At 39.7% G+C, this 24,689-nt stretch overlaps 1 protein-coding gene across 4 annotated transcripts; it reads right to left on the reverse strand.

Moving 5' to 3' along the window:
* Positions 1-370: 370 nt before the first annotated feature.
* ago3b (argonaute RISC catalytic component 3b) lies at positions 371-23,889 on the reverse strand. 4 transcript variants are annotated; one of them, XM_085262059.1, is made up of 20 exons: positions 23,368-23,889; positions 22,906-23,144; positions 16,939-17,110; positions 16,648-16,768; positions 15,523-15,731; positions 13,494-13,630; positions 11,942-12,076; positions 11,688-11,775; positions 11,444-11,591; positions 10,002-10,121; positions 9,790-9,912; positions 7,616-7,749; positions 7,169-7,353; positions 6,820-6,979; positions 5,269-5,359; positions 4,398-4,592; positions 3,968-4,102; positions 3,289-3,390; positions 2,675-2,874; positions 371-2,323 (listed from the first exon to the last, which is right to left on the reverse strand). In XM_085262059.1, exons 2-20 carry the CDS (start codon positions 22,922-22,924, stop codon positions 2,215-2,217), a joined length of 2,583 nt encoding a protein of 860 aa, XP_085118185.1. In that variant the 5' UTR covers positions 22,925-23,144; positions 23,368-23,889; the 3' UTR covers positions 371-2,214. The 4 variants fall into 4 exon arrangements, with proteins under 4 accessions (XP_085118185.1, XP_085118184.1, XP_085118182.1 ...); XM_085262058.1 differs by having other exon boundaries at positions 9,769-9,912; positions 23,457-23,888; XM_085262056.1 differs by having other exon boundaries at positions 9,769-9,912; positions 23,368-23,888.
* Positions 23,890-24,689: the final 800 nt, after the last annotated feature.

The following is a 24,689-nucleotide window of genomic DNA, read 5'->3' on the forward strand; positions in this document are numbered from 1 at the left end:
GATTAGTCGATTTTCGGGGCCAATTTATATCAACTTGTCAGATACTGGTTTTTGTTGTCATTATTTCTTCTTCTTTTAAATAAAGCTCTTTCCATAAATTTTTCATGTCTGGCTAGCTCAAAATGGATGGGATGCACCAGATAAATACTGGCCCTGCATCAGTGATTATAGCTGCTGAGATCAGTCAGCAGGGCCAATAGCAGCTGATGCATTGTGCTTTTTTTTTTATTTAATTTCATTATATTTCAAGGAAAACACGTTACCGTTCTTCATCATACATGATAATGAACCACACATATTTAGATTTTAGACTCTTGGGGGCCAACAAAAGAAATTTGATGCATCGCCCTCAGAGTTTACAGACTTCTGATTTATTTTTTTTTTTAAACATGCAAATGACTGAAAATAAGGCCTTTGTAGCTGCACTAATCCAAATTTGTTTGTGAAAACAAATGAGACAGAAACCAGCAATAAAAAGCTGAATTTCAAAGGCTGGGACAGCGAATCCTTCTCAAACACAAAATTTATAATCTCGTTTGAGATTGTTAAATACATTTACCAAAAAAAGGGAAAAATAAATAAGAATCAAAGCTGCTGCCTTGAGTTTGATCATTTCATCATCGGGAAAACCAGGTTGGTGAACAGTGAGTGTATTTTTGATGTTTTTAGCCGATGTAAAGGTTTTCTTTAGTAAATAAACCAAATGAAATGCATTTAGAGGTCTGGAACCAGGAGACCAAAAGCACCATTTAGAAAACATCATGACCAAGGAGAGCGGTCAAGTATAATTACTGTTCAAATCATCTATGTGCCGAAAAAAAAGAAAAAAAAAAAAAAAGATTAGCTGTAAAAATCATGAAAACAATTTTTTCTGGTTAACATGATGAGTCTGTAGGACCTCAAACATTTTTCATATTCAGATCTGTGATTTAGAAAAACAAAAAACGCAGCAAACATTAGCAATCACACTTGGCTGGCGGTAGGATCATCTACAATCCAGTGTGCTGTGTGTGTTGTTAACAAATCGACTGTTTTGAGGCACCCAAACTGTTTCAAAAAGACCTTCCATCCCACCAATTGTTCAATTTCTAAACATATCAGGCACTTTAACAACACAAACCTCCTCAAACACAATCAGACCTCATCACGACCGAGCCTCACGTCTGAGGCATCAGTCCTACACGGTCACCAGAATGTCAAATACTGCACATTCCTGATTCCATCTTCATTGTCACTTCCCAGATCTCATTAAGAACAACACAAATACTCATGAAAACACACCTGCGCTCTCCATTTTAACACGTTATTGCACTGAAGGAGTTCTTCACAACTGAATCGGTCAGTTTTTTTTCCCCTCTCTTTAAAAGTAAAAACTGGGAAAAGTCCAAAGGTTTGTGGTCATCTACACACTATTGCTGTAAATTATTCTTAATTTAAGTTGAAAAAGAAAAATCATAAATAGTCAGACAAACAAGAACAAAGTCCATTTCATGGCAATGACTTTGAATCTTATATAGTTCTGTTTATGCACCTCGCCTCACAATAAGGCGACAAAGCCTCAAAACGGCTGTACGTGGCTCTGCTTAGAAAAATGAAGATTTCATTCAGTGTCTGTGTTGGTAGAGTGCAAAGTTATGCTGCTTACTGTCTGGCTGACAGACTGAGGAACCACACAGAACTGGCTTAAAGGGAGACAGAAGAGAAACCACTAAGGCAGCCCGCCCATTTACAAAAGGTGCCAAAGCTAACATGCTGCCACGTCGATCACACATTTGCTCAGAGAAAACAACACAGACAGGCTCTAGAAAGCCAAAGAACAAACATGAACATTAGGCTCAACATGAGGTTACAAAGCAGGTCAGGTCCTCTGTGATTCTACCACCAATGCACCAAAAATAATATATTTTTTTTGATTACTGGCTGCTCCACCATCCTTTAAAACCCCAAATAATCCCATAAAAATAAAACTGAGTGTCTGTAAAATGCAGAAGGCGAGGACACGGCTCACGGGGAGAATGAGATGGAGGTCCGGAGCACCTTGGCTGGTTTCAGATTACATAACATGGCTGGACTCCTCTAGGACATTCCTACACAGCCGTCGTCGTTGTTTGGCTTCAGCAAAGCTGCGCCAGCACAGAGTCACTCCGGATCAGGAGGAAGTTGGGCACTAAGACTGGCTGAGTAACTGGGAGGTGGAGTGAAGTGGAGGGGTGTTTAGGCGAAGTACATGGTCCTCAGTGTGTCGTGGTGGATCTGAACAGCCTTGGCCAGAGCCTGGGGGTCCCTGCCGTTACTCTGCCCTGAGACATGGCTGCCCTCCGCACTATGACAAAAAAAAAAAAAAGTTATTAAAAAAAATAAGTACAAGGATAACAAAGGTATACAGAGATACCTGAAATGGTTAGCCCCCAGAAAACCTATGGTACTATGATTATTTAACCCTCACTGATGCTGTTGTATTAAAAGTCATACTATTGGCCTACATCAAGCTACAAAAACTACTACAGAGATAACAGCAAAATATTAATGCTAATTTGGATTGACTGAAACAAAAAGGTGATCATATGAAACTGTTGTTTTCGAAGGGTACAGGCAATATTAGTCATTAGAAGTTCAAGTCCTCTGGGGTTTCATGAAAAACACAAATACAAACATTAAAATATTCGGGCCCCACCTGTCATGCTCCTTGTCGACCAGGTGGTAGCGAGCGCGGAAGGCTACAAGGTGAGCATAGTAGGCAGGTGCTGGGATGGACACGGAGCGTGTGCAGCGGACGTAGGTGTGGCACAACTGGTAAGTGAGGAGCTGGAAATCGTCAGCGGTGAAACAGTTGTCATCCCATAGTACGTGGTAGTGAGAAGGACGACTGGTACCCTGGAGGGAGGAAAGCGGAGTTAATCGCACCCAGGAGAGAAAGCAGCTCCAGCGAGAGGCAGCAAACAATGAGCGGCTAAAATTAGGTGAAGCTGGTAGGCCTGTGTGTTTGACAGTAACAGGGTTCCCTTCTCCAACAGCTGCTGAGGTCTCAGTTACGCAGTAGAGTGAGAGGTGTAGTTCTTAGGGAAATGCTTCAAACATGAACATGAGTGAAAGAGGCAGATTCCAGGTTTAACTGACAGGTGGCAGAAAGGGAAATTAATTCTGGTAATTAACAAGTAATGATTGATCAACACGTCACAAGCCAAATAATTTATTTTTTTCACAAATGAGAGACGTGCTCCAAGATTGTTTCAGCTTCACTTTAAGGCAAAGTCACCTGAAAGTTTGCGTCTGTCCTTAAAATCTTACCTGGATTCCAGCGTGACTGCAGAGGTAAAAGTCAAACTCGTATGGGTGGGTGATGTCTGTGTCCACTGTGGTGCCAGCAGGAATGTTTCCACTTCGTCCCACCTTATAAGAAGAAACAACGTAAAAATATACTGGTTGAAAATAATTTGAGTTTATTTATTACAAAAGCAAGTCTTTTTCAAATATGCATTGACTGGTGTCCAATTACATCTTTTAATCTTATCTTTTAAAGATCCCAAATCTATTTCAAGAGTACATATGATCAATTTGTACATTTCATCATCCCTCCTCCTCACTCCTCCTCCTCCTCACTCCTCCTCCTCCTCAAGCCTGATCTCCTGAACTGAAGTGAGGGCTCTAATAACCAAAAACGTGCATAAACATTCCTATTTCTTTCCAGTATTATCACAATTACTTATTGCCAGCAGATTAAACATGCAACCCTCCTGTCTCCAGACACCTTACAGTGATTTGACTAAACATCATCAGCTGGTTACACACTGTACCTTTAACTTAAAGTTACAGGTTGTTTTTCCATCCAGCTTTCCATTAACCATTACAGGCCATTGTTTCCAGATTTTAACCACATTATACAAAAACAGTAAGTTTCTAATATGACTAACTAATTAACTCCTCGGAGGAATGGGACAATTGGGAGAAGTGGTAGTTTATTTCTCACCCGCTCAGTGCGATCTGCGCAGAACAGGCGTGTGTGATGGCGTTTCTGCACGACGATGTAGGTTATCCCGGGCTGGTATTCCTTCTCGAGACTGATGCATGCCTCCCTGATGGCCAGCAGCTCATAGTACAGCACCTAAACACAAAATAATACAGTACACATTCAAAAAGTAGATTTTAGAAAATCTTATTACAATACAAGTGGGGAAAAATTACTTATTCTTCGTATCTGATGTGCACATTACCTGTTACTAATTTTAGTTAAACATTCATGGTATAACAAATAAACAGCATTTCTTTGGTGTTATTTACCAAATAATAAACAACTTCGTGTACAAGTTAAATTGGTGTTTATGTGGTGCCTGAAAGAGTTTCCACCCAAAGGAAAACTAACAATAAGCCTTGAACAATGTTTTTTTTTTTTAAAGTACCTGTCTGAACTGGCCCTCTGACACTCCATCCCTGTAGAAAATGATCCTTGTTGGCTTGTAGCGGGTCGACTTGTAGAACTGGATTAAGAGCTCTCTCACCATAGAGGCCAAATCCTGGATGACCTCCTGTCTAGGCCTCTGGACCCGCACTGTAGCACAGTACCTGCAGGGGTGGGCATCCATACTGCCTACCACCTATAGGAGTGTAGACAATTGCAAAAATCATACAAAAAACAAAACCCTGCCATCATTTTCTGTTAAAAATTCAAAAGTAATACTTTAACCTAGCCAATTAAATAGTATCAACAGTGCAAATAATCTTCAACAACATTTCTATTTATCCGATACATTTCGGCCTGTTTTGTGACTCATCACTGCAAACATGAGCCCGAGAACAAGTACTCAAACCACTATTAACAACAACAACAACAACAACAACGATTAATTGCTTTTTAAAAGGTCCCCACAGTCAGCTGACTGTAGTCGCAGCTTGACCTCACAAATCTTAAATCTTGTAAGAGGAACTAACACTCTGAGCCTGTGAAATGCTCTTTAGTGCTCTGTATTCAAGTACAGGAATTTTAAAATAAATCCAAAGATCTACTGAGTCAATATTAAAAATAAAAAATAGGAATAATGTGAGCTTGCTTAATAGAGTGAGTTAATATCCTGGCTGCAGCCTTTTGTACAGCCTAAAAAGATTTATCCAAGCCGGTAATCAGGGCATTACAGTAATCCAAGCACGATGACACCAATACATGAATAATTTTCTCCAGTTCAGCTAAGGAGGGAATATGTTGCAATTTATAAGTGTTTCTTAAACGAAAGAAACCAGAACAGGAAAAAGATGTTTCCTGACGAGACGACTCACCGCTGCAATAGATGGCTTCTTTCCATCTCCTGCAGGAGGATGAGTGACATCAGCCCCAAGGAAGATGATAGGTTGCTGAAACACAGTGGGTCTGGAAGTAAGAGAAAAGAAAAAAAAATTATCTACCAACCAATGTGTCATGAAATGACACAGATCAAACGATTTTTGGCAAACAAACCTCAAGGAGAAAAACAGAGGAGAAAAAGCGCCAACTGTTTTCATAGTTTTAAACTTTGAAACAAATAAACATTGTAAATCATTTATTTCACAGCTTTTTCTAGCTCATAATGTCATAAGCAGTGTTGGGAAGGTTACTTTTAAAATGTATTCCATTACAGAATACATGCCCCAGAATGTATTCTGTAACGTATTTCGTTACGTTACTCAATGAGAGTAACGCATTCTGAATACTTTGGATTGCTTATTATATTTTCATGCATTTTTACAACTACGTGAACTATTGCTGTGTGATTTATTACTATTACTGGAGGTAAAGGGACCTCTGGCTAATAGGTCGGTTCGTGTCGGGCTCGTAGCCGAAAAATAGCTTTACTTTGTTGTGTGGGTCAACTTTTCTTGCGAGAGAGAGAGAGAGAGAGAGACCTTGAAAGGCTGCTGCAACAGAACTTATTGTTTCGGAGGAAAACACGAACACAGCGTACAGTCGAGTCTTAATAGCTTACTTACAACTGGGCTCGTCAGGCACTCTTCTTGGCTGCAGTGGTTATTATTACATTTACATGCTTCCAGCTCCCGTTTTTGCTCGATGACAACTCTACTTTTTGACTCTCCTTTTTCTCCCACCTCGCGCTCACAGACACATAACGAGTATGGCAGTCCATTCTCCCTGCAGCACGGACTACACTGCCCATGAGGCTACATTCTTTAGAGCAGGGGTGCCCAATCCCAATCCTCGAGAGCTACCGTCCTGCAGCTTTTAGACGCATCCTTCTTCTGACACACCTGAATCAACTGAATGGCTTGTTATCAGGCCTTTGCCAAACCTGATGGCATGCTGAAGAGGTAATCACACCATTTGATTCAGCTGTGTTGGAGTAGGGATGCATCTAAAAGCTGCAGGATAGTAGATCTCAAGGACTGGGATTGGGCACCCCTGCTTTAGAGCGATACCTGTAGCATTCTGCCTATTAGCTTAGCACAACAACAACAAAAAGGCGCTCTCTCACCCAGGAAACACGCAGAGCGAGAGCGTCACCCTGTAACGATGGCAACCGCAACGCTGCCGCCTGGAACTACTGTCAAACAAAACCGAAATGGTCCTGACCGCCACAATATGAAACAGGAAAGTACCGCCGTGTAATCCATTTATTTCAACAAAGTAACTGTATTCTAAATACCACCTTTTTTAAACGGTACCTGAAACGCAATACAGTTACTCATATTTTGTATTTTAAATACGTAACGGCGGTACATGTATTCCGTTACTCCCCAACACTGCATATAAGCACTTCAGTGAGAATGTGTTTAAAAAAAACCAAACAAAAAACCATCAAAGTCTGTTAATTTCAGTTTGAAGTTTTGTGAGCTTACCGCTGATGTGGAACCAGAATGTTGTTGATGCCTCCCAGTTTGACATTGATCTTGAGGCAGAGGTTAGAGAGGGTCTGAGGGGACGTTTTTACTACGTTCTTCACCTGGACGCATTGGGTGGCCATGCCGAGGAGGGTGTCACCCACCCGCTTCACCTCAGCTGTGGGTAATCAGAAATATTAGTCATCCTTTTACTCTATGCAGGCATGCTTGATAATCATATGTCAGACATATAAAGCCATTTTCTGCTTCGATAGAGTTTAACTTCAAAATCTTTCTTTTTTTTTTTAGAACACAAAGATATTATTGTTAAACAACACTTGGTTTAGAAATTAAAAGATCTTTGTACCATAGACTGGTGTTTTGCCAGGTAGGATCACGATGATGAGCTGTAGTCCAGCGTAGGTGTTCTTCAGGTGTCTAAACATGGGCTCCACGCTGTCAGCTCCCTGGGCATATTTACAGAAACAGGGCTGGCCTTGGATAGGCATCCCAGCATCCTTTGAGATTTTCCGCAGCTGGTCAGTGAAGCTCCTGAAAGAAGAAGGGGGGGGGGGGAATTAAAGTTTAATGAGCAGTATGGTTCTGAAGATTAACAATCCGTACTTAACTTATACCTCCATAGAACAAATCAAATACCTTAAATAACCAATGAAACTTTGTTTCAGTTTACTTTTTGAAACTACAACAAATTGTTACTAAATTAACTTCTAAAGCAAGTCTAACATATGTATATCCACTAAGTGCTGTTTCACAGTTTAACCACTTTGTAAATAAATAACCAAACCAAGCTCACTTGAGGATCTCTTCTCTGCACTGCCTCTGGGTGGCAAAGCAGGCGATGGCCCACATCTTGATCTCCACTCCAGTGTGAAACTGCTTCCCTCTCATGTCCCAAACCCCGTGACTGGGTGTGGCCACTGTGCGGTTCTGCAATGACAGTGTAGGGTTGATCCGCTGGGGCTGGCAGTCACACAAACAAATATAATACATGGACAATGACAATGTATGGATTCATAAAACGTAAGCAGCTAGTGGGAGCTCAGCTGGTTTTCTTAATCGGCTGAGTGACTGATTGGCTCATTATTTAGTACGGTAATATTTTTGCTGCTTTTATTCTTTCTTTCGTCATGCACATGCAAAGGGAAAAAAATTAATTTTATGATTGACATGCAAAACAGAGCCACTAAAAATAAATCAACATTATCTGTGTAGATGATCTCCCTAAACAGCATTCATGAGTTAAGGTGTAATTAAACAGAAATCACAAACATGTTCAGAAAGATGAGAAAATGTTAGCTGAATTAGTTTGTAGTCGAACAGTGGAAGCAAATTAAAGATGATTTCTCCTCCCAGGGTTTTCTCCACAGGAAAACTAGCTAATTCATTTACTTAATGAAATTAGTAAATTAAATTCATTTACTTTTGTGTTGCACATCTCCACCTGCTAGCATCTCCTCCTTTTCACACAATTTTGGTGTCAAGAGCCACAGATTTCTGGATATTTTGGAAAGTATTGTGCTTTGTTAAGGATGGATGATAACTTCTTTTTTTTTTAACATCATGTAAACATTTAGAGTTGTATTATTGTGGATGATGTGGTACGGCATAGCCGTTCTGAAGTGAAATTCACCTGCTTTATAAATGTTTTTCATGTAATAATTCTGACTATGCGGCACACTGACCTTTGAGAGAGAGTTGCATAACTGCACATTTTTAATCATAAGAACAAATCTTTTTAACATGAAAAAATATACACAATTTGCAAAAAACAATCACCAACACCTTCACATATATGAAATCTCATGGCTGAAATACATGTTGGGGAACGCTTTCTGTCAGTCAGCTCCTTTCTTCATCCTCAATTTAGGTTTATTTAACTTGAAAGTAGCACAAAGGTGTGCTAAAGGGGGCAATTTTGCTTCATTTCTGGTTTTGCTACTTCTGTGTTGGACTCTGCATAGATAGGGTTCAAACAGCTGATCCCAAGTGCAGCAAAAGGAAACCAGGTGAAGCAGAGGCTAACAGGTGCCACAAAGATTGTACCCCATTTGTGATTGTCAGTGGAATCAGGACGATCCCAGGATGCCACTTGGTTTTCTCAAAGCAACGGCAAGGACTTTTTTTGGCTGAACCTCATCTCTGCTGATATTTCCTGGTGCAAATTTGCCTCATTACACATACTTTCTGCAACTGCGCTGAAGGAAAACTGTGCTTCTAGTTTGTTGCAAACACGTCATAAGACCATACGGTTTTGGTTGTGTAGGTTGTTTCTCCCCCTCAGATTTCAGGCCCCTCTTCTACGAAAGCAGCGTCCAGTTTGGATTCAGGAGACAGACACACTCTACTTTTAAGATTAGATTTAACTTTTTTTTGATAAAACATATAGTTAGGGCTGGATCAGGTGACCCTGAATCCTCAGTTATGCTGCAATAGGTGTAGGCTGCTGGGGGATTCCCATGGTCCATTGAGTATTTCTTATTCAGTCATCCTTTTCCCAACTCACAATGTGTTAATACACCTCTCTGCATTTAATCATTGGTTCTTATTAATCTCTGTCTCTCTTCCACAGGATGTCTTTTGTCCCGTCTTCCTCCTCTCACCCCAAACCGGTCGAATCAGCAAGTCGCCCCTCCCTAAGCCTGGTTCCTCTGAAGTTTTGTTCCTGTTAAATTTGAGTTTTTCATTCCTACTGTCACTAAAGCTCTTGCTCATAGGGGCTCATTTAATTGTTGGAGTTTTTTAATAATATAAATCACCTTGAGGCGACTGTTATGGTTTGACGCTGTATCAATAAAACTGAAAAAAAAAAAAAACAAACAAACCCAAAAAACCCCCAAAAACTCTTCCTGTGGCTAAGTGGAGGAAATCCTGTTGTCTGCAACACACACAGAGACATGTAGAAGGACACACACATGCGTATGAAGCGTGATTTAAAGGGGAAGGTACCATAAAGGGTTCAGAGCTCACCCTGCCACCATACTGCAGCATGGGGGCTGGCAGGACTCGACCCGTCACCTGAGCCATCTCATCTCGCACACGGAACTGAAACTCCTGGACAAACGGGTCGGCGTCATAGTTTGCACTCCGCACCTAAGAAGGGGACAAAAGTCTATTTATTCAAAGACACCAAAAAACTAAATCTCCCATGCTGCATTACTTTTGGCCTACAGGACACTCACCAGCCTGCTAATCTCCTCTTGTCTGTCTGGTGCAGAGCGGGCTGTGGCTTTGATCATGGTTGATGTTTGGTTGTCTGTTAGCTTTTTAATACAGCGCTGTCCTGCTACAATGTTGCACACCTGAAAGTAAAAACAAAAGTGTGGAAGCGGTGAATCAACTGCATTTCTCAGGAAGGTATTGAACCCAAACGAGTCACTGACAAAATGGAAACTACAGTAGACCGACTGCAGTGGAGTTACATATCTCACATTTATATCTTTTCTGTGAAATTTTAATCAACTTGTAAAGCTATATTTTACATTTTCATGTATTTAACAAGCCAACTACCTACTCAAAAGAACCGCTTTCTAAACTTCCATTAGTTGGAGAAAACAAACAGCATCACAAGATGGATATAATGGTAAGAACAACAAAAAAAACCAAAACACAACCCCCCCCCCCCCAAACAAACAAACAAACAAACAAAAAAAACCAACAAAAAAAACAAACCCTCCTAATTAATCCTGTATTTGGGAAATTCTTTCAGTTAAAATGATGTGTCCTGACTTATTACAAGTTTTGAGTTTTCCTGTATGATCTTAATCATCAAGAAACCGTTCTCAAACCAGGGTAGTTTACACAAAAGAGAAGGCCCAATGCTGCTTAACACCATCCATCCTTCTCAAAGGAGACAGTGGAGCTTGTTGAAGCTGTGGCTTGAGCCACAGTGTCATAGACCAAACTTATTCAAGGATTCTGGTATTATAATACTAAAGGCTTGAAACGTTAAACATGAAGGTAGGCTACCCAAGATGAGGTAGGTTAATTTTTTTTTTTTTTAATATGACCTACCTATTGAGTAGTAACATGCAAACTGAGCCCAGGTTCAATAAATCAAAAACAAGTAGGCCAGATGAGGACATGGCAGTGTTTCACTGGTAGTGCGCTGCTCTGAGTGTTAAAAATAATGTGTCAGTGCCATTTAAAAACAAACAAAAACAAAACAAAAAAACCCCATTAATGTAGTGCGTTTCTTGTTATGAATCCAACACAATCATTGTGAGCTTACTGGCCAAACAGTCGACCCTATGACCCTAGATGCGAAAAAAAGCTCATTTTCTAAAACCTTTATTTAACCAGGAAGTGAAACTTGAGATTAACAATCTGTGTTCATAGGGTGTCGTCATCCAACATAGGCAGCATTAACCTAACATTCTTAGATGCCAACTTCATGGAAACTCCATAGAAGGGCCCTGCCAGGTTTAAACCTCGCAGTCCCAAGAATTCATGTCACAAAATTCATTTAGACCTCAGGAATCAACGTGTGTCGACTGTCTTTTGTAGAGCGAGAAATGCACATTGTTCTCAATCCCAGTAGCAAGTAACCTCTAATGATTTAAAATCCAGAGACTGTTCTTTTAGGGTTTTAGGGCAAACTCCTACGATCAACATTAGTTCTTACCTCTAGAGGCAAGTAGGTGTGTTTCTGTTCCTGTCCCACCTGCAGACAAGGCAGGTGGGGATATTTCAGCTGCAGATTGTACTTCTCTCTGAAGTACTGAGCCACTGTGCGCTCAACTGTTTGACCGTTCTCAAGCTGCAATGGAAATCTGAGGATTTGAAAGTAACAAGAATGTGTTATTGTAAGCCAGCAACAGCTTTGAGTGCGAGTTAACATCTACTGGGGGAGCAATATGGAAACGTACGTTTGGAGGCTGGCAGGGCGCCGTGTTACATTGCAGACTCTGTACTTCCTACGCATGGTTCCACAGTGTGTCACTTCCACTTTAAGACCTGTAAAGATTTAAATGATAAGCAGTTAGCTCCCCCCCAACAGTGGAACTACTGATACCTCAATTACATACACGATCTTAAATTATCTGCAGCAATAAACAAAATGTTATTACTGTGACACTGTGATAAAAAAACAAGCAGAGGCTGTCACTCCTCTGTGATGTACCTTTGATCTCTTTGGTGAACTTGACCCTGTGGGAGTCTGTGAGAGGGCGTGGCTGCTCGTCAATGTTGTGAATGTCCAGAACCTCACACATGAACTGAATGACTGGCTGGGCTTTGTAGAAAGCTGTGGCTGACACTGAGAAAACACAAGATGAGTTAGGACAGTCAAAATGGTAGGCCAGAAAGATTCATTTTCAGTCACATAACCAAAAGTTACTTTTGGGAAAATCTAATTGTTGCAACTTTGACCAGTGCCACAACAACAAATCAGATCAATATAAGAATGGTGAAGCCTTATGTAGACAGCCAAGACATGCCGAATTGGTTTAGAGGCTTTGATTAAGACAAAAAGGGAAATCTGAATTTGATTATAAGTCATTAAACAGCTGGACACCAAGAGCTGTAGCACATTCTGGATTTTGTTGTGACAAAACAGTAACAAATACTGAAATGTCTGCTTTTCCCAAAATTTCCTAATGATATTAAAAGTTACAGTTTTGTGCTTTTACTATCGTGCCAAAAAAAGAATTATAATACGTAAGTTAATGTGCATACACTCAGAAGACCTTTCCAAATGTAATGAAATGTAACACAAAACATCCAAAGCTTACCAATTAACATGAAGAATTCAACTAGAAGAATTAAAATCAAACTGAAGTTTACAGGAATTTGCAAACCTGCTTATAAGTCAAACAGGTCTAGAGACCAGTCAGTGTGGCCTTTCAACGTGGCAGGGATCACTGACTGGTTATGGATAGGTGACTAAGGGGAAGGCAGAATTAATTCCCTGACTGGCGAGTGGTTGCTGGCAGTCTCCGAAATCATTTGCAGAGAGAGTACAGCAGCAAAAACCTTCTTGTGATGGCTTTGGTTGCTAGCAGATTGCTCTGGTTGCCCACCGAATGCATGAAGACACCAATTTGCTTGCCAACACTCACGAACTACCCACACTGTGATAAATTCCTGAAAGTGTGACGGAAACTGAAAACAGAACATTTGTCATCAAAGCAATAGACATACCTTTTGAAATAATTCAGCAATAAGATGCAACTTTTACTCTGAAGGCAAACATTCTTAGCCTCTGTCACATTATGAGGTTCCACTACTGCACTGCAGTGAAACTTCCAAACGCGTTGGTCCATAAATTGCATCCTCCACGCAAACTATGGGCAACCGCAGCAATCTGCTGGTGACCAAAGTAATCATAAAGCAACTAGTTTCATCTAATGACTGCCTGCACCATTTAGCGCCCACTCACAACCAATCAGGAATCATATTTTCTTTGAGTAACTGGTTGGCAGCCATTCCCCAACCTGCTAATCTGTCTCCAAGTCTGTGTGACTAAAAAGAAGACAGCTGAAAAAACTCAGAAAAGAGAAAAATGGTAAAACTTGTAAAAATTTTAAGACCTTTACTTTTGTACAGATTAACTAGTAGTAGTTAAGTTTAGTGCACACACAGTAACAATCATGTCATCCTAATCTGGGCAAGAAAGCATATGCGTATTCACTACATGCATTCCTTTTAAATGTTCCTGCTTTCACCATCCTTACCATCAATATTTAGCATCATCTTCCACATGGCTGGCCGTACTGACTGATGGAAGCCGAACCAAACTTCTCTTCCTCCACCTAGTGGATGGTCATAGTCCTTTGGGGAGGAGAAGAAGGATCTTCCAACAGGGGTGTACCTGGTGACGATGTAGAGGACACGCAGAGGTAAGCAGGGAACAGAAATTACACTTACTGTGATAGGAAGCGACATTCCCTGTGGAGTTCACTGGGTACAGCAAAACAAGCCATGAGTTTCATGTCTCAAACCACAGGAGGCTCAGAGGGTTTGTGTTCATGTTACTGAAAGTTATTTTGGTTAATGGATTCACCAAATGACACATCCCAAGGTAGATTACATAAAAAGATGCTTTTAATCCATCTCTGCATGTCAAATTCAAATCCCAGTGGGGTCATCTACTAATCTAAAAATACATCTACCTGAGGTATTGTAGATGAAATGCAATACATGAAATGTGCAACTCTGTTGTGGTTGAAATGCTGCATAATAAATTAAGGGAGCTGTATATCTCCAGGATGCGAGCATCTTTGGATCATATTTCCTGACTTGAGAATTAACTAACAAAGACACTACTCACATGTTTAATTCAGATTACATTATTTAGCCTTTACAGTTTTTAATCACTTAAATGTAAAATGCAACAGAGTAATGGCAAACAAGAAGCAAAGACATTCTGACAGAAATACGACAAATGAACGAAATCTATGATTAAATTATGCAATAAGATGGCAAATGAACAGCCCTAAGAGCCAATCAGCTAGGGCTGCACGATTAATCGTTAGAAGATCGCGATCTTGATTCATACTTATGTGCGATCTCATTTCCAAATGACAACGATTTAAAAAAAAAAAAAAAAAAGACGACGACACCGCATTTTGACCCGGGACGTAATCTGCATGAAAACAAGCGCTCACTCTTCCTTGTGACGTGTGATGCTAAAATTAGCAGGGAAAAAACGACGGAGAACACGTCAGGGATGACGAGAAAGTGACAGGAGAAAATCCGTCCCGGTCAACCACCCAAACATCAATAACGGGAACCTTATACAGCGCTTCCCCCGTCGAACTCCCGCAGGCACAAAGAAATTACGGAGGCCATCACTTATCACCTGACCAAAGATATGGCTCCCATCAACAATGTGCAAAATGAGGGATTTAGGAAAATGATCAACACCCTAGACAAACGCTACACAGTGCCGTCCCGCAACTATTTTTCTATTGTTGCACTACCTGCTCTATACACGCAGTGTCGAGCAACGGTGGAGACGGAATTTCAAGCAGTACAACATTTTGCGGCAACAACAAAACGTAAGACATTTGTTGTTTTTATGTTTATTGTTTTTATGTTCAGTTTCAACTGTTACGAAGTTGATGTGCAGTTAATAAGTGCAATAAATATTTATACTGGAAAAGAGAATCGAGAGAATCGTGATCTCAATTCTAAGCCAAAAAAAAAATCGTGCAGCCCTACAATCAGCAAGGTCAATGGGAAAAAAGTACATTGTTAGGACATGAGTACACAGCTGAGCTTCGCAGCAGTTTCAGCTGTGAGGTTGCAGGTAAATCTACTTGTTTTCATAAGAGCTTGGTAAGTGTACTTATTCTTATTGTATTCAGAATGTAATTTAGCATTTCATTTGCTCAAGTGCTTTGGTGGAATTAACCAAAGATGGCGAGGACAGCATGATGGATTGAGCAATTTATGATGCTATAACCTTATATATGTAAACTGCAGAATAGTTTAGAGATAATCTGCTGGATTTTTAAACCAGATCATCCTTCAGAAATTAAATAGAACAATTCAGACAAAGGCTTCAACTTAATATCCAGGAAGTTTCCAATTGAATGTTTCCAATTGAAGACACTTGCTAAACAGTAGACATCAATGCCAGTTATTTTGAAATAACATTAAATAATTCGAACAAATGTTTCATATAATTTTCTAGTTCAGTTTAGAAAGGTGTTTATCAGCAAAACAAACCTTCACACATGTGCAAGACAAGAAACTCACTTCATGGAGGGCAGATGCCGAAGGACAACATCCACAGCATGAACAGGGTTAGTGCTCAGAGGTTTATCCAGGTCCATTGGCCCTGGTGCTCCGCGTCCTGTCAAGACTTCATGTAGCATGTGCCAGCTGACTAATGACACAAATTTAATTGAGACTTTAAAAGGTCGGTCCTTCCCACCTTCACCTGGCAGGGTGACATCCAGATCAACCTGTTTAAGAAAAGAGAAAAAAAAATGATACAGGGGTTATACTTAATCAGTGGTACCAAGTGTTGAGTTCTCATTTCTCAATTAAAAGACAAAAACTTCTAGGACTCTACAAAATATGACTTATTTATGATGATCAAACTTTTTGCCCTTAATTTGTGTGTGTGAATAAAAACTATCTGTACAATCATGTCACATTGGAGCACTTTATGAATTTCATCAAAAGTGGGCCTAAGCATAAAAGTGAACATGATGTGCTTATTCGACAACATTAAATCCAATAGCAGGCTAAAACCAATCAGATAACATCTGAGTCAGGCGTCATATTTAACTGACATCGCTTTATGCAAGCAAGTTTCAATTTGACTTCTTTTCCGTGCTTTCTCTGCACATCTCTTTGGTGGGAGGGACCAAGACTTGAGTGGAGGTGAACAAGATTAGAAATGAAGAGGGGAATTTATTTCTAAACTGTTAAACAGCTTTATACTTTGATATAACCCCATGTCCAGGGTAAAAGGTTGCTGGAGTTAACTAAACCTAAACTTGTGTATTTAAAACTAGCTCAAATTTAACCCTTTCATCAAAGTGGTCACATTTGTGTACACTGCCTACTTTGATGCTGGGAGTACAATTTATTTGCATTCCAATTTCTGTAATTCCAATTTGTTACATTTTGCTTCTGATAATGCCTACATTAATTAATAAATAAAAGACTCAAGCTCACATCAATAAAAGTGAAAACTGAACTAAAACTCTGGTTACCAAAAATAAGAACCACCTGAGCAGGTGAGTTTTAGACATACAAATGCGTACTGACAAGTTCAACTCTCGGGCACTAGAAATCAATATCATAGATAAGAAGCTGCTGACAGGTGCAACCTAAACAAACCAACACCACACAGAGGATCTAGTTTCTTACCCCACCAGTGGCCACAGGAAGTGGGCTCACAGTGTAGAGGCTCTTCTTCCCATCATAAACTGGCAGCCGGTCACCAAAGATGGTCACCTTAAAATGCTGCACCATGGAGTCCACTACCTCCCTGCAAATGATCACACTGCAGCGTCACTATTAATGTCTGCATAAAAGTGTAGGTGTAAAATGCAAAGGAAAAGTAAATAATGTCCTGTTAGTTCTTCTGTAAAAATCTACACAGACAGTAATGTTAAATATGAGCCAAATTACCAAATAAGTTTGGGGATTTTCCCTTACCTATTGACCCGCCGCGGGCATTTATCAGGCTTAATGTCCACCTCATACAGGTAGACATCAATCTTGGGGATTTCCACCTGAAAACAGTTGGCCAGAAGCTTGATGGATTTTCCAAGGGTGCCATAGCCCGGTCGCCGTGGCAATGTGAACAGCGCTTGGGCTTCAACGGCTCCTAAAGCAGTGACAATAAAATTATAATTATTGTTTTATTCCAAAATTAAAGTAGCCAAGAGGCCACAACCTTGGGCAGTTAATATAATGAATCATTACAAGACAACTGAAATAAAACCATCAAGATGCTATTTCAATTTGACAGCGGTGTCTGTCCAAAAGAGACACACCCTTCCTTTGCAGTAACCCCCAAGTCACTCCCAAGCTGCAGGATTACTTTAGTCTACATTTATCTATATTTGTTTATTTTGTTAATTATATTTTCAGCAGAAAAAGCTCAAAGGAATGGAAACAGTTTTATGGACATGTTAAACAACAGCAGAGTTTTAGCTTTTACCGACTAGTATTTACTGTAAATCTAATCTCACTTCTCAATTTTTGCTCTTATACACAAATGTATTCAGTGTACGGTAAATTCATACAGCACTTATTCTTTGTACGAAAGCACATAATCTATGTTGCATTCACACCTACGGCTAGTGTGGAATCACCGATTACCCAGATGTGCATGTCTTTAGACTGTGGGAGGATGCTGGAGTACACCGAGGGGGAGGAAAGGCCCCCACCTACCAGGAGGTTCAAAACAACCTTCCTTCTTGCTATGAGGCAACAGTGCCAACCACTGCACCACAGTACCACCGAGTGTAGAGCACCCTTACAGAGAGAAAGGCAAACTGAAGGAAGGAAGTGGTTAATAAGGAGGAAAAGTGCAGACAGTGTAAGCCGGTTCTGATGGTCAGGGATGTTAAGCATTGCCTCATTTTAAACCGACAAAACTGAAAGACACAGACGAACACTGCGATTCCCACATCAATCTGATAATGGCCGTAGGAAAGGTTACAGAGTTGGGTGACATTTTAAAATAAAGACCAGCTTGGCGGTCACAGATTTCTGACTGACATGGCCTTTGCCAGACAGGAGAAGGCGGCGAGTGACACCACGCTTATTTGACATCAATTTTCATAAAATACCAAACTGGAAAATACACATTGAAAGAAAAAAGAAAATGAAAATGACATCACACAACCACACAATTTCCACGAAAGTGACTCAGAGGATCCGCAAGACAATGTTTGCGCATACATACACAGCTGAAGCTGTAAAGGCACCAAGACTTTGAGCACTTGGTTGCTGCTGAAATGAAAGTGTGAATCAGAGAAAAGAAATTCTACAACAGTGATGAAGTGAGGACTATGGCTATGAAATCAGTGCAACTGAGAAACTGGGGGTTGAAAAAGTTAAACTGTTTCAGGTTCTGAACTCTCATCTGGATCTGAATGTGTGATAAGGAGGCATTATTGACTAAAACAATACACTTTCTGCATGATGGTTACCCCAGGTTGTTTTATTCCCTTGTGCCATTCCCATGGTGACGGCACCCATGCTGCCATAATTCTCCATGGTAACTACAACCGTGCCGACAGGAGGAGGGAAGAGCAGGCCAACATGGATTTACCTTATTTATCACTGAGCTGCAATGAAGAAGGAGAAAAAAAAAAAAAAAGAAAAAAAAAAAAGGTTCTTCCTGAGAGATATGATAGCTCAGGCAGGTAACAGGGTGCCCATTATCTATTTAAGAGCCATCAGTATAGCAAAATAAAAGATCAAAAATGTCAAAATCATGTATTCTATTTAAGCTTTTATAAAAACACTAGTTGGGTATATGTCTATTCAACACAAGGATAAGGATTACTACACTTAACCGAAACTAGATGTGAAAAATTAAAAACAAAAAAATAACCAAAAAAAAACCCCCCCAAAAAAGGGGGGGGTGAATTTAAATATGTGCCGTTTTAAAAAAAAAAAATGAATGCAATTTCTTTTCGTCTTCAGTGTGAGTATATGACCCGGGTTTTTCCTGCTTTCAAATAAATTTCCAGCATCTATCAAAGAGGTTTTTCGTCTTTGACTAAAGAAAATCACAATTACGAAATATTTTAAGATCCCCCCCCCCCCCCCACCAGTCTGGTTTAATCAACTGAAATTCTAGTTCAGCTAAAGGCAAAAACTAAAAATAATAATTATAATTAGACTTCTATTCAGATATCGGACTCTTCTATCACTTTCCATGGTTTTTATATGTAGTTTATTGGACTAATAAGTTTTTACATGCAGTCGCCTCTCCAAAAAGCTCCATTCTGAGTTAGGAATTACCCAGAAACTTTCAGCCCAACAAGCTTCGGAGTATGGATTTTGTAACCGAAGTGCTGACATTTAGCTCCATGAGTATTTGGACAATGTCACAATCTTTGTAATTGTTGCCCCTTTGATTTTGAAGCGCACTGTGATGGTATAAACTAACAACATATCATTAATGTACAGCTTTAATTCAAGGGGTTTAATAAAAGCATCTTTAGGATTTAATTATCTTAATACAGTCCCTCATTTTCAGAAACTTGAAAGTAACTAGACAATTGACTGACAAGTTTTGTTTTGTTCCCTTGCATTCTTATGAAAAATTAAGGCAAATAAGAGATCTGGAGTTGATTTCAAGTGTTGAACTGAAATGTCCATTACTGGCACTTCCAGAGGACAGGCAGCAGCTACTGCACCAGTAATGTCCCAAAAAGACAAAGGCTCACTTTAGCCTGAGCAACAATGGAGAGATTAATAACCACTTATCAGGCTGCTTCAATGTACAAATGCACCACACAACCAGCAGCCACCCACACATGGCTGTAGTTAACCCACATATTTTAAAAGAACTCCACTGATGAGATACTGTACAGCCACCACAGCACCAACACTGGAAGCTAAAAGTTTTAAAGTGCATCCTGGAATAATAAAGCAAGTGTTGGTTTAATCTCCTTAACTTTATAGGACACAAGTGTTTAAATAGTTGTGGTGTGAATATAATCTGCTTAATTAAGCAGGCAAAGTATGATCATCAAGTAGAATTTAATAGGCAAAGCTGAGTCAATCCTCACGTGCAGAAAAAATAAAATCTGAAGATGAACTCTTTTTAATGTCTCATTCTCAAGTTAATAAATAGGTATGAATTGTTCAAACATCTTATTACCATCACACTCAACATCACAGCTCTAATGAGGGGAAAACTGAAAGCAGGATTACCGCAGGATAACTTCAGCCTCAGTTTTTATTGTTACAAATACATTGGCATGGTTACCAGCTCTGCAAATATAACCCTGCACCAGAGCAGATTATGTTAAAGATTAGAGATCAGTGCGTGACAAATTACCAACTACTGGCCAATCAATTCTATGAAAAGTAGCATCACCATTAAGACCTCTTCTGAGGGAATGCAAGGGAGTCAAACATTTCTTTATAGAGCATCTAAAGTTTGTCATTTTCCTGATGAGCCTTGGTAAGAAATACATTCTCTGAAGCAACATTATTCTGTGATTTTCATACTAGCTGCAAACAATTAAAATTTTATTATTCTAAAACCCTTAATATACACACTCCCAAGAGAAGCAGATGAAAGACTAGGACTTAACAGTATTGCAAACTTTTAAACAGAAATTCAATGCCATATGAATAATTCTGTCTTAAAAATGGAGCTGCGACACTCAAATCTGTTGACAAAAGATCTTGCCATTTTTTCTTAAAATACACTTCAATTAGACCAATATAGTAGCACTTTTTCAGACTAAAGTGAATTTCATGTTGCCATGCTTCTGTTTGCATAGCATATGCAGAGTGAAGGATTTGGGATACGCAACCTATAAAGACGTGCATGCATGCAGTCAGTCATGCAGTTGATATTCACCTTTGTGTGATCATTTATCTTGACTGCTTATGTTTGGTTAAGCAAAGTCAAAACAAAGATCCTGGGTATAATAAAATTTGCATTGTATTACAGAGCCTTGCTTACTGAAGGAAATAAACAGATACTTCCTGTGTTTAACTTATTAAAAAAAAAAAAACAAAAAAAAAAAAAACAAACTTTCCAGAATGAAGTCTAAACAGGATATGAGAGAACCACAATAACTTCACTTCCAAAATATCTGTGTACTGCATTACAAAAATTAATAAATAAATAGAAAAATTATAAACTGAAGCTGAGCTGGGGTTGTGCCGCTTACAGCTTAAGGTGCTGTATAAAGTCAATGACATTTATCAGTCTTTGAGACTCCAGTGAACCACTCCATTAACTGCAAATAGGTTCACAATGGTTCCAGGTTTTCTCTGTTTTAAGAGCACATCAATGACTCACCCAGGAGGTCACAGATCCCAGAACAACAAAAACAACCACCAACCACAACAACCAACAACAAAATACTGGGCAAAAATGGCATCCATGGGAGAGTTCTAAGAAAAGAACCACTGCTGAGCTCGTCTTACATTTACCACCCTTTACTACCATTGCTACTTCAGGACTTTGATGACTTGCCATAATTGAATTCTGAATCCATTAATTCTGCTCTAACAAAATGCTGAAGGAGAATGTGCAAAGTACACCAGCAAATCCAACACTGAAAGACTCTACAAAAAAAACAAAAACAAACACCAACCACAAACATGAAGGTTTTGGAGTGACCTTAAAGTCAGAGTTCGTGCTTAAATCTGATCGACATGCACTGGCATGAACTTAAAAACAGGCATTCATTCTTAGAAGCCCTGCAATCATGAGTTAAGACAACCCCGTAAAGAAGAATGAGTCAAATTTTGAAAGAGTCATTGCCAGTTATGGAAAATACATGATTGCAGTTCTCACTGCCAAGGGTGGCACAGCCCATTACTCTGTGGTAATGGATGGTTTTACTTTAATAAATTCAATAATTTCAAACCTGCAATTTATCTTTACTCGGGTTCTCTTAATCTAATATCAGAATTTGTTTGATGAGTTGAAACACCCAAACCTGAAAACATGACCAAAAAAAATATGAAATCATTAAGGGAACAAATACTTTTTCACAGCAGTGTATTTACAATGGTGCCCTGGCAAAAGAGAAAAAAGTAGTGCCGGTATGTCTGAAAACAGACAGACACGCTGAAGTGAAAAAGTTTATTGTTAAAACTTTTCAGGCTTGAAAAAGGCCCAAATCTGAAACGGGTAAAGGGGATGGAGAAAGTATGGGTCAGCTTCAATGAACCAGTCAACATCTATACCTCGTCCCTCCCAGTCCACCACTGGACTTTTCCCAACACAATCATTAACACAGAAACTGCTACCCCTGGCAAAAAGTAAATTGATTTATGACCCTCCATGCCTATCTGATTCATAATTAACAAAGACAGCAGTTAACTAAACATTATTCAGTAGGCTGAGTAACTATGGCAGCAGTGTGGGTGGGTGGATGGATGGATGGGACATACCCCCTCCCTCCCAGTCTTCAAGCACACCTGGTGGCATCACCACCTGCTTTTGACAACCTACACAGTCAAAAAAGAAACCCGTGAGACTGGTTTGGGGCAAACACGCAAATACTAAGGGGCTAAGTTTGCCTTTAAGGGTTTGTTAATACAACATTTTTCAGGCTTAGGCAACAGCAACCCCTTGGTTATGCTTGGGGTTCAAACCCAGTCTAAGAAAAACTGGTAGAAAACCACGAGGTCAAATGTCTCCCTTGTGCAAGGCGCTCAACTGACCGGTAATCTCTGGGAACAGACACCACTGAGCTTTTTTTCTGTATGATAACCTGAACACTTTAAAAACAAAAAAAACAAACAAAAACGTATGACACCAAATTGATTAAAGGAAAACTCCTAATTCAAAAACCTGTAATGTTAAATGTATGAGAAGTACCACATACGGGCTCAAAATAACTCGGCAGCACCTGAACACCACATTAGCACATTTAGGCACGGTGGTTAGTTAGTCCGGGATCCCACCTGTTGTTCCGATTTCCATTCATGGGGGTGTCTGTCCGGATGAACCGGCACTTTATGATCAATAATCCTCGTAGATTAAAATGTTCAGTGTGGTTCCGCTGGCCCCGCACGCATCAGCCAAGCTCCGCCGTTCGTGATATCTTCTCCCCGGCTTCGTTCGGTGAAGTCGAACCGGGCCGCTTCGCTGTCCCGTCGGTTAGAAGTCTTCTTGTCTCCCCACTACACCTGACCTACATAAACTGGCAGATTAAAGTTGAATGAAATGTCTTAACTCCGGACTTTGGCGTTGTAACTGAAATAAGAGCAGAATTATTATCGGTGTTAAGCTTTTTTTTAAGACACGAAGTTGGTGAAATGTCTACGGTAGCGTTAGCAACTGTGTGTAAGCTAACGACGTTAGTTAGCTTTAGCCAGCGACAACTAACAGCTAAATGGCAACCCGAGATTGACATTAATATTTACCTGCTCGACTGCTGAGTTTACTGTCAAGTCTGTTTAACGTGACAATCCCGATTTCAACTTTTTTCAAACAAATATAAGAGGCTCTCTACCTCGGCGTCCTCCTCAGCGTCGGCGATAAACCGGTCTGAAATCTGCTCTTACGCCGCCCTCTGTCATACTTAAGGGAACGCTAACGGGTACGAGACATAGCAACTTCCGGGATATTCTTTCAAAACAAAATACTTATTCAAGTCTTCTTCCTCCTCTTCTTATTTGTATTATGTGTTACAAACATTGGGACTCATTCTTTAAAAAAAAAAACATACACACAGGCTAAAATTCATGAAACTCATGTTACAGAAACTTACACAAGTAATATACGTAAAAACACTCAGTTTAAAACTTTTCAAAATTACTTCTCAAAAAACTGCTGAGTCCAGAAGGTCTGTGTATTGCGTTAACCAACTGAGGCTGAACTAGGGTCAGGCTACACCTTCACATAATGCTTATATCACATGATGGTGCAGTGAGTCAGTCTTAACTCTATTTAATCAGGTAGTCATTAAGAACACATTCTTTTCAACAGTGTCGCCCAAAAGACCTGTATTATTGCCAGTTTTGATGTGTCTAATATTGACTAGCTGAGACCTAATTAAGGAAGGCACAAAGGGCACAGGTGCAGGGAATTAGAGACAGGAAGAAGTGACAGTTTTTCAACAGTGTGTAGTTGTTGGTTCTTTTGAGAAAGTGGTGCTAACTGAAAAGCTATATCAAAACTTAAAACACAAAGTAACATTTTTTTTCTGTATTGTACGTTGAATAGCATTTTCATTTTCTGCAATTTTCTGCTTCTAATCCACTATATATCACATCTTACTATCCTTTATTGAACATTTGATCCACCACATAGATTGTAGGGCATAGCTAGTGCATGTTAACAATATGATTAGCACCTTCAAATTAAGTTTCAAATATCACTAGTGTTCAAAGAGAAACTTTTAGTTTCCTTTGTTTTTTGTCTGCTAAAATGGTATATTTTTAAAAAAGACAAACAAGATGAAAAGATGCCTTTCCTCTCTAAAGACATACCATCAGTTTGCTAAGTTGCACCTAAACAAAGCACAAGACCTCTGGAACAACCTCATACCAACTATTAAGCATGGTGGTGGAAGGTTGAGGATTTGGCCTTGTTCTGCAGCCATAGAACCTGTCAACCATAAACTGTATACAAAAGTATTTTACATGAGGCCATCTGTCCTCCACACAACAGCAAATCTGCAGCAGAATAACTGAAACAGAAAGGAAAGGTGTTGCAATAAGCAAATTGCTGTGATCAGATCTTA

This window comes from Mchenga conophoros, linkage group LG22, assembly GCF_057382185.1.
Source record: "Mchenga conophoros isolate Kocher_MC1m ecotype Shallow Benthic linkage group LG22, M_conophoros_male_GT1.1, whole genome shotgun sequence".
NCBI classification, from domain to species: Eukaryota; Metazoa; Chordata; class Actinopteri; order Cichliformes; family Cichlidae; genus Mchenga; species Mchenga conophoros.

Coding starts and splice junctions, on each gene's coding strand:
- ago3b (XM_085262058.1), bottom strand. Junction 4,593..5,268: donor AGAAGCCATCTATTGCAGCG/GTGAGTCGTCTC, acceptor ACACTCCTATAG/GTGGTAGGCAGTATGGATGC. Junction 4,103..4,397: donor CAGAGGGCCAGTTCAGACAG/GTACTTTAAAAA, acceptor TTTTGTGTTTAG/GTGCTGTACTATGAGCTGCT.